General features: G+C 38.7%; 3 protein-coding genes and 1 pseudogene across 9 annotated transcripts; 2 read left to right on the forward strand and 2 right to left on the reverse strand.

Moving 5' to 3' along the window:
• Positions 1-3,830: 3,830 nt before the first annotated feature.
• On the forward strand, positions 3,831-4,640 carry LOC105977099 (SWIM zinc finger family protein / mitogen-activated protein kinase kinase kinase (MAPKKK)-like protein). The gene has a single exon (XM_013002368.2). It carries the CDS (start codon positions 3,896-3,898, stop codon positions 4,619-4,621), a length of 726 nt encoding a protein of 241 aa, XP_012857822.2. The 5' UTR covers positions 3,831-3,895; the 3' UTR covers positions 4,622-4,640.
• Positions 4,641-4,974: 334 nt separating this feature from the next.
• Positions 4,975-9,281, forward strand: LOC105977095 (Regulator of chromosome condensation (RCC1) family protein). Of its 5 annotated transcripts, none has more exons than XR_016030137.1 (7): positions 4,975-5,130; positions 5,235-5,417; positions 5,551-5,586; positions 5,702-5,826; positions 5,897-7,789; positions 7,889-8,243; positions 8,351-9,281. XR_016030137.1 is itself a non-coding variant. In XM_013002366.2 (5 exons), exons 1-5 carry the CDS (start codon positions 5,037-5,039, stop codon positions 7,166-7,168), a joined length of 1,710 nt encoding a protein of 569 aa, XP_012857820.1. In that variant the 5' UTR covers positions 4,975-5,036; the 3' UTR covers positions 7,169-9,281. The 5 variants fall into 5 exon arrangements, 1 of the variants encoding a protein (XP_012857820.1); XR_016030143.1 differs by having other exon boundaries at positions 7,889-8,215; XR_016030132.1 differs by having other exon boundaries at positions 5,897-8,243.
• Positions 7,288-9,121, reverse strand: LOC105977096 (hypothetical protein). Its single transcript, XM_013002367.2, has 2 exons — positions 8,346-9,121; positions 7,288-8,227 (listed from the first exon to the last, which is right to left on the reverse strand). The coding sequence occupies exons 1-2, from the start codon at positions 9,073-9,075 to the stop codon at positions 7,446-7,448; spliced, it is 1,512 nt and encodes a 503-aa protein (XP_012857821.1). The 5' UTR covers positions 9,076-9,121; the 3' UTR covers positions 7,288-7,445.
• Positions 9,282-10,040: 759 nt separating the features above from the next.
• Positions 10,041-12,025, reverse strand: LOC105977097 (uncharacterized; annotated as a pseudogene). Of its 2 annotated transcripts, none has more exons than XR_016030156.1 (2): positions 11,119-12,025; positions 10,041-10,299 (listed from the first exon to the last, which is right to left on the reverse strand). The product of XR_016030156.1 is annotated as an uncharacterized LOC105977097, transcript variant X1 (transcript). The 2 variants fall into 2 exon arrangements; XR_001174533.2 differs by having other exon boundaries at positions 10,041-10,225; positions 11,119-11,952.
• Positions 12,026-12,703: the final 678 nt, after the last annotated feature.

Below are 12,703 nucleotides of genomic sequence, written 5' to 3' on the forward strand. Positions count from 1 at the left end.
TTTTTTTCTCAGTCGCCTCGATTGAGCTGTATGTCGGAAATTCTATGCTACACCAAGTTATTTACATCGAGTGATTGTTAACCGTAGATCGTCACATAATTACACACATTTTAGTTTTGTTTTTTTCATTATTCGTTATTCGTACATAGAAATATCATAAATCCTGAAGATTTTAATGAAAATCAAATTAATTATAAGCAAATTAAACATAATACTTAGACAAAATTGGAAGTACGAGGGCGACTTCGTATATATGTGTGCTCCATGATTGGCACAACGAAATTGGTTTAATTATTGCGTCATATATATATAAAAAAATAATAATAATATTATGTAGATGGCCTACTTGTAGAGGTGAATGGAAATAATCATATTGCATGCATTTATTTCAAATTGAACTACCAATAATCCATGTCGTCGGCAGCGTCGGTAGCTTCAATAATATTAACAGACAAAAAAAATTTTAAATAAAAAATAATAATAAAATCAAATTGAATTGTGATTTTATGAATAATGTGTTTGCACGAGTTGGTCCACAGCAACAAGGTACGTGCAGAAGTGTCACATTGTTTTGTGATATTTAAAGAGCTTTTATTTAATTTCATTTCATTTATGTGCCAACCATTATATATTCTTACACTACTAAATATCCACAATATTCATTTATAGAAATATATTTATATTTATATATATTAGTATATACCATGTTATATTCTCATCTCTCATGTAACAATATTGCCAGCTGCAGCCTACAGAAGAACTATATGAGTTTTATAGATATTAATTATAAATTTATAAAAATAATGTATATTTAACATTTTGAATAAAAAAAATATAAACAATTGTGTATTCCTAAGTGTAAAAACAAATAGGCACAATTTCCACAACAAAAGAGTATATATACATACATACATGTATCTGAAGGTTGAATTTCCCATAAATAAAATTAAAAAATACAGAGAATGTTTATTTGTTATGGCATATTATTTTTATTAATCTTGAATTATTTACCTTAGATAATAAAATATATTTTTGGGATAATGTATTTACTATTTAGTCCCTTTTGTTACCTCGATTTCTGATTTGGGCAATGATATCTTTTTGCACGGAATTCTATTCAACCAACCCTAAAATTCATTGGTTCTCGAGAAAGATTATATTAAATAAACATATAAATAAAATAAAATAAAATAAAAATAAAGTGTGGGAGTCAAAATTTAGACGTGCCTACTTTCATGCACACCATGTGAGGTTCCAAATTAAACAATCCTCATTTTATTTTCATGAATTTAAAACTAGGTTTTGGTCAGTACCAATGTGGTGTCATGCATACGTCACACCTATCACTATAAATTTAATAATTGAATTTGAATATATATTATTTTTTTATTAATCCAAATGTTTATATTTAATTCATCCAACTAAATTTTGATGATGAATTCTCTTTCTATTTATCTTCCTAATAAATACAACTGCAAATTAATTATATATAGTGAATGGCTTAATATATATATATATATATATATATATATATATATATATATATATATATATATATATATATATTAATTTTGAAGATGATGTATAGTAGGTATATTATACGTAGTATATACCCTATGTGCGATCCTAGGCATCGCTGATCCATAGGGCTTATAGCCTGTACTTTAATTAATGGAATCTTAGTTTTTATTAAAAAAAATGTTTACTGACTAATAATGTAATTAATTAATTTACTAATGATATTGTATTGTGGTTCTCTGCAGCAAGGTTTATTTCTTAATCTGGTGTTAGCATAGCAAATGAGCTTTATTAAAATTAGAGTCACAGTGAAAGCTGAGAAGGGAGTAGTGGATCAAATAATACTTACTTTTTTTTTTTCATTATAATTATTATTTTTTGTAACATTAAATTGTTTAGGGCAGCAGTTTAGCAGTAATCACATGTCTGATCTTCCCACCTTTCATGCACCAATCCATATTTATTATCAATTAATTACACTCTAATTTTAATTAAGTCTTTCCATATATTTTAATTAATTGCTAATTACTCCCTCCGTCCCAATTTAAATGTCGTTTTGGGTTGTTTTGCACATATTAAGAAAATCAATAAATGTGCATAGATTATAGTAAAAAAACATATAAAATTATAAAGATATCCTTGACATTAATTGATTCTCAACTAATTAATTAGGAGTGATTAAGGGTAAAATTGAAAATAATGCAATTAATGTTTCATTGAAAATCTAAAATGACAAATAATTTGGGACAAAAAAAACTCTCTAAAAAGACATATAATATGGGACAGAGGGAGTAATATATATATATATATATATATATATATATATATATATATATATATATATATATATATATATATATATATATATATATATAGAGAGAGAGAGAGAGAGAGAGAGAGAGAGAGAGAGAGAGAGAGAGACACGTTAATTCCAATTAAGAATAAAACATGTTATATGATAGTTTTGTCAATATCTTGAATTTCACTTCAAAATTGTTTGAAAGCTCATGAGTCGTCTCGTGAGCATTTATTTATATATATTTAAAATCCAAAACTCAATTTTGTTTAGGTGAATGAAAGCTCGTCGTGAGCCATGAGCCTTTGTAGCGAGCTTCATGAAAGCCCTAAAAAATCAGGCTCGAGTTCGAGCTCATAGAATCGCTCGAACTGGACTTGTTCCCCTCGTCCGATATTCTTATGGCTAGTTTGGTAATATCCCAAAATGGAAGCACGTGTGTACCGCAACCCATGGAAGAGTAAGAAAAAAAAAAAAAAAAAAAGTGATTCGTGAAGAATCATTATTTGGATTGAGTAGAATAACATAAAGATTATCAGATCCTATTAGAATAATTTAATTAATCGTCAGGGACTCAGGGGTGTGTAAGTGCATTGTAAATGTATTTAGGTAATAAAAAATTAAAGAGCTAGAGACACAAATTAAATTAAATTGGTGAAAAAAATGATGGTATATATAATGGGCTGCCATGCATGCATGCATAAGGGATATTTCCATGTTCATTGTAAAGAGTCTGTCTCCAATACTTTACTACTTTACCGACATTTGGCTTCTCTTTTATTTTTCATTTTTCTTCCTAAAAAAATGGTAATATAATTATCTAAATTAATTCATTTTAATTACTACTATTGATCATGCCCCCAAATTTCGATTTTGGACCAAGTTTTTTCATTTCAAATCCCGAAATTCTATATTTTTAATTCCAAAGATTCTAATGCGTCCGATTTCTTTTGCTTTTAATCACAAAAAAATAATTAGTTCTCCTTCTTTACAATCAAGAACCTATATATAATTATATATATATATATATATATATATATATATTAAATTATTAATATATTATAATGAAGAACCTATTTATATTGGGCTTGTTTCAGATGAGCCCATATAAATGTTTTGTTTAAGATAAATTGACTTTAAAATTAATGGGCTGAAATCTAGTATTCAGGAACCTTAGTTACATTGTAGGGCCAATATAGCAAAATGTTAATTGTACTTCTACGCTTGCTGCTTCTTTTTTCTTATTCTTCTTAATTAATTAATTAATTAATTTATTTTCATCAAGAAAATAAAAAAAATAAAAATAGCCAGCCCATAATGACGTGGCTTAACACACAAACAACCAATACATTACAGCCAATGTATTAACCATCACACTATCCCTCACGTGCCCCACTCAACTCTTCAAAGAATCTCCACATTTAATTTTTTTTCATTCCTAAATTCTTAGAATAAAAATAAAAAATTATTTTCAATAAATTAATAATACCATATACCATATAACATGATTAATTCCCATTCTAATTTCCTCCCCCCAAACCCAACCGCCATAACGAATTTATAAACCCTTAATTTCCTCTCATGGAATCCGTTGGATCAAGCTCCACCCCACCGGACCACCACCACCGCCCTCCTCCGCATCGCCACCGTTTCATCCCCACCCAACCCTTCTCCGACCGCGTCATCCGTGCCGTCCGCCACCGCCTCCGCCTCCTCCACCGCACCGACGACTCCTCACTCTTCTTCGTCCTCGGCGCAACCGGAAACGTCTACACCGTCAACATCTCCGCCGCGCCATCGTGCACGTGCCCCGACCGTGCCACCCCATGCAAACACATCCTCTTCGTCTTCATCCGAGTACTCGGCCTCCCGCTAGACGATTCCTCCCTGTGGCGGAGGACGCTCCGGCCGTGCCAGCTCCGCCGCCTCCTCAATCTCCCCACCTCCCGGGAAGCCCTCGCCGGCGCCGCCGTCAGGGAGAGGTTTCATCACCTGTTCTTTCAGTCCAGAAGCACCGGCTCGCGGCGGCCGGATGTGGTGGCGGAAATCGGCACCGCCTGCCCGGTTTGCTTGGAGGATTTGGGAAGAGAGGATAAAGTGGTTGCTTGCGGGACTTGCAAGAACGTGATACACGAAACGTGTTTCTTGGCTTGGAAGAAGACCTGCCGGAGAAGGTCCGCCACCTGCGTGCTGTGCCGTGCGCGGTGGCGCAACGGCGGCGATGACCAGGAAAAGTATTTGAATCTTTCGGCTTATGTCAGTGAAGATGATCTGGCGGCGGAGGGGAACGGGCCATGCAGTGATTAATTAATTAATTTAATTTGTAATTTGTTCAGGTGTACTATAAAATATTCATTAAATTGTATAGAAGTTGCTACTAATTTATTTATTTCATTTGTTACTTTCTTCAAAAAATAATTTATTTTCTTTATTTACTTATTATTAAATGGGCAACAATGACTAGGCTAATTGGGCCAATCGGATCAAGAGGTGGGCCCCATTTAATCAGGATGCATTAGGGTCCAATTAATATTAATTTCATCAGCCCAATTTTAACTTAATTAAGAATTAATTTTGTTATACGATTTTTTATTGTGAATATATAATTAAAAAATAATAATTGAAAAGTGTAATGACATAATTATCCTTCTGCCATCGTATTCAGATAAACACAAATTGAATTTGTATACTGAACAATCAAAAGCTTTTGCAGTAGCCTTCAATGGAGGAAATGGACAATCCCGAACAAGGCGGCGATATTTCCCGCAAAATCATTTCTATCGCCGCCGGCGAAGCTCATACACTCGCTCTCACTGGTCGGCGCGTGTGTTTTTCTTTTACTGGGTGTACTCTATCATTTACATGAACTAATAGCCTACGTAGTTTACCTTAAATGGGTTTATGCGTATTGTATGTATAGGTGATGGAAAAGTGTATTCTTGGGGGAGAGGAACATTCGGCCGGCTGGGCACCGGTTCGGAGGAAGATTGTCATTTTCCGGTCCGGGTCAACTTCTTTGACTCCGATGATGATGTTGATAGGGAAGAGAAGTTGAAGATTGTTGCGATTGCTGCTGGTTCTTATCACAGTCTTGCTCTTGCAGGTTTATTCCATTGCCTTTTGTTTTAATTTTTCTTGTAGATTAGTGTTTTTTCTATGTTAAAGATTCTGTTGTTTGGATAAAGATTGAATTTTTTTTTTGGGAAATTTCCTTTTATTTCTTGTTATGGTGGCAGATGATGGATCAGTCTGGGGCTGGGGTTACAACATCTGTATCCTTTTATGAACTTGTGTGTGTGTGTGAGAGAGAGAGAGTGTGTGTGTGTGTGTGTGTTTTCGAAGAACTTCCTCACAAGATAAAGGTGATCCTTGACCTTAATATGATGGATGGTCAAATTGGTGTAACTGGAGAAAATAATCTGACTCCTCACTTGTTGGAGGGCTTCTTTGGATTAGGATCGCCAGGTTCTTCGACACGAGATCAAGAAACAAACACCGAAAAACCACTCAAGGTACGAAGCCGACATTTTATTTCAATGTCAAATAAAATATCTCGAGAGCGCTTCATATTTCCATTTCCAGATCGCCTCAGTCGAAGCTGGAGGAATGATGTCGCTTGCAATCGACAGTCTCGGTTCGTTGTGGATGTGGGGTAATTGCCCCCACCCTTCTCAAAACGAGTCGCTCGAGTTCTCACTCATAAGCAGTGCATCTCCGGTTCCTGTCTGGAATTTCCACGGCCACACTGTTGTTAAAGTAGCATGCGGGAACGAACACGTTATCGCGTTAGTCAGTGCTGGAGAAACGCATGAAGGCGGTGACCTAATATGCTACTCTTGGGGTGGTAATACCCACGGTCAACTAGGGTTAGGGCACAAAGAAAACATGACCAATCCGAAGATTATAGAAGCATTTAACCTCGAATCCCGTTTGGAAATCTACGATATAGCATGTGGTGCTTTCCACACTGCTTTATTAGCCAAGAGAAAGAAACCGACCGAATCTTTAGAAAGTCTTTGCTGGACTTTCGGCTTGGGCGATAACGGGCAGCTAGGTCATGGCACGACACAGAGTTTACCATCTCCTGAAATTGTGACAGAGCTGCCAAAGAGAATATTCCTGGTATCGATCGGGTGTGGTTTGTTTCACACAAGTGTTGTCTCGTCTGAAGGAGAAGTGTGGTCTTGGGGTATGGAGAAAGGTCTCGGTTTATGCCCCGATGCTAGGTTTACTGGACCTGATGCAGGGGATGCTCTCTCCCCGATATTGATTCCTCGTAATGGATTGGTTGACCGGAAGTTTCCGGAACCTTTGGAGGTTGCTTGTGGTGGGGCCCACACGGTTCTTGTTGGCGACGGTGGGTTTAGGGTTTGGTCTTGGGGCAGAGGAAGGAGTGGGGTCCTCGGAAATCGTGGGACCCACGATTGCTATTCGCCGGCTTTAGTGTCTTGGCCATTATCGAATAATTCGGTGGACAATGAGTATATTGAAGAAAAAAATAGTCTAGAGAATTTGGAATCGGAGAAAAGATTCTCCGAGGTAATGGCGGAGATGAACCTGCTTCGATCGAAATTCTCGGTGATGGAGAGATACGCAAGTGTGCTTCATGGTTCGATTTTTGGGAAGCCTTTCCAAGAGGAGGATATTCCGGTATCTCTTCAAAACTCCGGTACGTTTGATATTGGAAAAGAGTGGGAGAATATGCTGGAATCTTCGGATCAAAGAAAACTTGCTCGTCTAGAAATGTTCTACCGCGATATGCTTGCTGGCGTAAAGGATAAGTTGATGAAGAGAAGGATATACGAGATTGTGCACGAGTGCATAAAATCGAACACCGACAAAACTAGTGAGTAAATTTCATTTCGTGCAGAGTCTGTCTTAGAACTACATTGCTAAAAAGTTTGGATAATCGAAACAAGGTATGCAGATATATTTTCTTTTTTATTTCAAGTAATTACTCTGTATCCGATTGATTTATTCAAATAATCGTATAAATAAGCTTATTTTGGGCAAGAATCCGTACAATAATGACTTTAAAGAAACATGGCAGAAGCTCGACTCTTGGTACCGCTGCCTTTATTACACTGTTACAGATACATTATAAATAATATTTGAGAGAAGACGAATTGAATTATCTCTTGCACACCACACCACGGCCATCGAGCCCACTCGCGCAGTTCAAATTCGCGTACTGGAAACTGTTTGTAGAATTATTCGACTGTGCCCCCTCGAATTTGGCAACGGCACAATCCGTGGAGAAGAGACTGGAAGAAGCAAATTCCCTCCTCCCTCCCAAAACAGGCATCTCGACTCCCATCTTCACTCTACTCACGTAGCTGCTCGCGTACGTTTGACCCAAAACCCCGTTCACGCTATCGGTCAACGAGAAAAACTTGAAGCCCAAATCGAGATGCGCGAAGCAGTCTTCCTCCGTAATCCCATACTTGTGAATCCTGGAGTCTTTCTCGGTTATAGGTACAACCGCCGCTTTAATCTTGAAATTGCCTTCGACTTCAATCACCACTTCGTTAGTGTCGCGTGTTCTTGTCATTGTTGTTGTTGTTCCCTGTGCAGATTCCGCCGCCTGCCATGTGGCACCTTCTGATTCGTCGAGGGAGATGGATTCTCCGTCGTAGGAGAGATCCAATCGGTCGATGCCGTTTTGCCAGGTGGCGGTCTTTTTGGCGGCGACAGAGATTCGATGGGTCCCGAAGAGGATTCCGAGAGACTGTACCCAAGTGAAGTCACGCCCCATGTTCTCGTTTCTCTTTCCGATGAAGTGGGCGTTAATGTGGAGGTTTTTGTCGGAGACTATGCAAAAGTCTTTCTCCTTTTTTCCGTGGAAGTAGAAAGTGATTCCGTCTGCGCCGACGAATCTTGGATCTTGGCAAACTGCTCCGGGTTTGTTGCACTCTGTTTTTTCAACACAGTTGAGTGAGAAAAAATAATAATTATATAAAAAAAAAAGATTTACGAATTTCAACAAAAAAGAAAGATAGAAAAGGGGGTTGTGATTGAGCAAATTACTTACCGCAGACGGGGCTGCAGCTGACACAATCAACCTCGCATTGATCGGGACAAGAAACGGGGCAGCGGTGCTCCTGCAAGAAACAGTTGGGGAAGTTCTTGTTTTTGCAGCGGACTCTTTTTCCTCCGGCAGCTTCCGAACTATCGGGTGGAGGGCTAGGTGTAACCACAACCACCGCTGGAGGAGGAGGAGGAGAAGCACTAGGAGTAACCACCACCACTGGCGGAGGAGGTGGAGGAGAAAGGCTAGGAGTAACCACCACCGCCGGAGGAGGAGGAGGGCTAGGAGTAACCACCGTCGGAGGAGGAGGAGAGTTAGGAGTGACCACCACCGCCGGAGGAGGAGGAGGGGCGTTACTCGGGGTGGGAGGGAGTAGTGCACAAATGGGCTGGCAAGAAGGACAATCAACGACACAAGTCCTCGGACAAGTGGAGGGGCAAATGAAATCCTTGTTACAAGTTTGTCTGAAGTTTCTATCTCTACACCTCACCCTACGGGGCGGAGGTGGTGGAGGAGGTGGGGGCGGTGGCGGAGGAGTGCAGACAGGCAGGCAAGATTTGCAGTCGACGACACAGTCGCGGTGGCAAGCGTCGGGGCATAAAAGTTGCTTGTGGTAACAGAGAGGGAACTTCTTGTCCCTACATTTCACCTTCTTCGGCTTACGAGGCTGCGCCTCGGCCAAAGCCACTGTAAGAAGAAGAACAAGAATAACTGATAAAAACCGACGAACCATGATTGATGTATATTATGCTGTGTTATTATGTGAATCTCGGGTTGTTGTTTTCGTTGATAGTGGATGGTCTTTTTTTATAGAGGTTCGAAAAGGTTAACGTAACCCTAAATCGAGGGTTTAGCCGGTTTGACATTACTAGTGATTTGTATCTCAAGTGTTCTTTCTTCTTTTTTAAATTATTATGTTAAGAGAGGTTTTCATGGGGAGTATGGTTTCAGAAATGTCAAGGTCAGCTCTCATGGTTATGTTTTATTTGCACGTTATTTGATATTAATAATAATACTGTAATAACAAGTTTTGTTCTGTTCTGGTCAAGTACTGAGAATTGTTTCCTTCGTGTAATGTTGGTAATAAGATGACATTCAGAACAAGAAAAGGGTGATTATTTATATTGCTTGATTGATAACTCGCTCCACGCCTACATTGACTCACTTGATGCCCGAAAAACATAGGACAAATCAATTTTGTTTAAATTTGAAAACCATTGTCGACTCAACTTTTTTGGGTCGGTTGATTGTTGGCAACCGAATATTTGGTTTCGAAATGGATTGGTTGATGAGAATATCCGCCACCAGTTAATATTATTATTTGAGAACGTTTTAAATTAGAAATAAAATATACGAGTTAAGGTGAAATATAACATCATATAATTAAATAATTTGAAGGTCAATTCCTTTCAAATGAATCAATATTTTGGGAAAATGGGCAGGCATAACCTCTACCCCAGGTGTCATGAAAAGTAAAATTCAGAGTGAAGTAACAAAGAGATTAAAAAAGGTAAAAAATTGGTTAATTTTATTTTTTTATTTAATTCATTTATGTATAGGTTAGGCCTAGGGGTGAAGTGCAGATCCAAATTAATTTTTAAATTTTACTGAATATTGAATGTAGAGTTTCTCTTCTCAGCATCTTCACAGGTTGAAATGCACTTCAGATTCATCAGAAAAACAAAACAAAAAAAAATATTCTAAGACAACATATTTTCATGTTCATAAGAGGTTTGCAAAGTCAACATGGCAAAGTAATCCCGATTGTCAAGAACAAGAAACACTAATTACCAATCGAAAAATCTAATTACTGCAAAAGATACCGGGTAATAATACTCTTCAACTACGTTCATCAATCAATCCACCAGCCTTGAGAGAAATCCCTGCGCCACAACATCAGATCATAGTTTCAGATGTATGTTGATCACTTTAACTTCCAACAAATTCACCTCATCATCTAGAAAAATTCCCAAGAAGACAAAGAAACACAGTTTCAAATATAAGTAGACCCGAACAAAAACACGTTTTACCTAAAGAATAGTAGAGCATGTTATTAATATATCATGGTGGGAAATCAGATGTTTCCGATTCTTGCATTTGCTTTACAAGAACTCGGATTGCCCTATAATGACAATCAGTCGCAATGTTATTTATTCCGTCCACTTACGAATGATTCTATTATGTATCTAGACGTTATTAACTTCTAATATAAAGTAGCGCTCGAGTCTTCCATGACCAGAGAGCAGAAAAACGTATACTTCTCGTTATGGTATTTATATCTTAGTCTACAGATCCATTTTCGATAGCTAATAAGTAATAACCCGACATACTGTAGAAACATTAATACAGTGAGCATGCAACAAGAAAGAGGACTACATAAGCCATTCTTGAATTTAATTCTTATATATATAGTTATATAAATTGATAGGATTCTTCTATTTCTTTTTACAGTTTAGCTAATATGGATGGTGGAGTATATTCGTGCAGAAACTCCAACTCTTTCGATTTTCTACAACTCTAATATTTCCGACCGCAGCTCACTCGAATTACTAAATAGATAGACAATTAACAAAACTAGGCGAATAGGTTCCAATCAAGGGCAACGAGACTGAAAATCAAACAAAACGAGATATAATAATCGTACAAAGCTGATGATTAAAATCAAAGCACATCAAGAGGAGTTACTAGCAAGACAGATAAACACATATATAACTTCAACCAGAGATAAGAAAACTCGAATAATAAACCTAGATAATCATAATCAGAAACAACTCACCTATCTGAAACTGACTGTTTACTGCTGTTGGTTCTGAGGTGGAGGTGGCATTCCTGGTCTAGGTGGACCAAATAAGTGAGCCTGTCCACCGGGAGGAGGTGGCGGCGGCATACCAGGTCTTGGTGGCTGCTGTCCAGGCGGACCACCTTGCATACCTGGCCACTGCGGTGCACCAGGCGGTGGTGGACCCCTCATCATCTGCGGCCTCTGTCCAAACTGAGGTGGAGGAGCAAACCCCCCAGGTGGAGGCATACCGGGCCTAAACTGCGGCGGCGGAGGCATCGGCATTCCAGGTCTCGGCTGAAACCCTCCCGGCGGCGGCGCCATATTCGGCGGCCTCACCACCGGCGGCTGCGGAGGGTAGGAAATAGGCGGACCGGAGATCTGAGGAGGGCGAGAAATCTGGGGCTGCATCATACCAGGTGCGGGCCCACCAACGCCGCGAACGGGGCCGGAGAGGCCGGGTTGGGCGTGGGTGAGCGGTCCAGTAACGACGCCTCGGCCGGCGGCACGGCCGATTCCGGGACCGGGGACGGCGTTAGCGGAGGTAGGTTTGAGGCGTGAATCGTCGGGGGGAGGTGGGCCCTCGACGGTGAGGGAAATGACCTCTTCGCCCCTGAGGAGGACGAGGCCGAGGGTGCGGCGGTCTTCGCGTTCTTCCTTGGAACCTTTCGTCGGAGGTAGCTTCCGGAACTCTTCGCAGTCGCCGAGGACGAGATTCATGTGGCGGTCGAAGGCCATGAATTTTCCGATGAGCTGACGGCCGTCTTGGATTGTTACCCTCATCCGGTAATTGATGTATTGAAGCATCTTCGAACTCTTCGACATCGACATTTTCGCAAAGAACAGAGATTTGCTGCCTCTCTCTGCAATTTTTTTGATTTCTGAGGAGCGGGGAAAAGGGGGAGGAACTAGGGTTTTATCAAACCCACTTCGTTCATTTTGTTTTAGTATTTTACTAAAATATTTATTAGGGTAAATTACAAACACCCCCTGAGGTATGGTCAAATTACAAAAACCCCCCTCTTGTTTGGATAATTACATCTACCCCCTAAACTATGATTTTTTCTTACACCTCCACCCTTATGGTGCCAAATTCAACATAATTATCTAGAATTCGTGGAATGTGCTCTAGTTTGTACTCGTTTTGTGTAAAAATACAGTTTCCGATGCACCACAAACTGATATATACAAGCTAAAAATCACATATTATGATCATCTTGCTTCATAATGTAGTGTTTGAATGGGATAAAACGGGTACAAAAGTGACAATATTTCATATAATTTCGAAGATTCCACTAAATTTGAGGAGTTGAGGGGTGGTTGTAATTATCCAAATAAGAGGGGTGTTTTTGTAATTTGACCATACCTCAGGGGTGTTTGTAATTTACCCTATTTATTATTGATAATAAAATTATAATCAAATATATGTAAATGAAGATTTATTTATTTATTCATTTATTTATTTTGTATATTTCAATTAAATTTACCATCATACTAAGGTTTGAGGTTTATATATTTTTTGAAAAATGATTTAACTGTAATGCAATGTATATATATTATATATTATTACAATTAAAAAGGT

This window comes from Erythranthe guttata, chromosome 1 (genome assembly GCF_056151865.1).
Source record: "Erythranthe guttata isolate IM_541 chromosome 1, IM_541, whole genome shotgun sequence".
NCBI classification, from domain to species: Eukaryota; Viridiplantae; Streptophyta; class Magnoliopsida; order Lamiales; family Phrymaceae; genus Erythranthe; species Erythranthe guttata.

What these genes read in the sequence shown, in the direction of transcription:
- LOC105977099 (XM_013002368.2), top strand. Translation starts at nt 3,896, where the DNA reads ATGGAATCCGTTGGATCAAGCTCCACCCCACCGGACCACCACCACCGC.
- LOC105977095 (XM_013002366.2), top strand. Translation starts at nt 5,037, where the DNA reads ATGGAGGAAATGGACAATCCCGAACAAGGCGGCGATATTTCCCGCAAA. An exon ending in TCATACACTCGCTCTCACTG is followed by an intron (nt 5,131 to 5,234) that starts GTCGGCGCGTGT and finishes TTGTATGTATAG; the next exon opens with GTGATGGAAAAGTGTATTCT. An exon ending in ACACCGAAAAACCACTCAAG is followed by an intron (nt 5,827 to 5,896) that starts GTACGAAGCCGA and finishes TTCCATTTCCAG; the next exon opens with ATCGCCTCAGTCGAAGCTGG.
- LOC105977096 (XM_013002367.2), bottom strand. Translation starts at nt 9,075, where the DNA reads ATGGTTCGTCGGTTTTTATCAGTTATTCTTGTTCTTCTTCTTACAGTG. An exon ending in CAGCTGCAGCCCCGTCTGCG is followed by an intron (nt 8,228 to 8,345) that starts GTAAGTAATTTG and finishes TTGAAAAAACAG; the next exon opens with AGTGCAACAAACCCGGAGCA.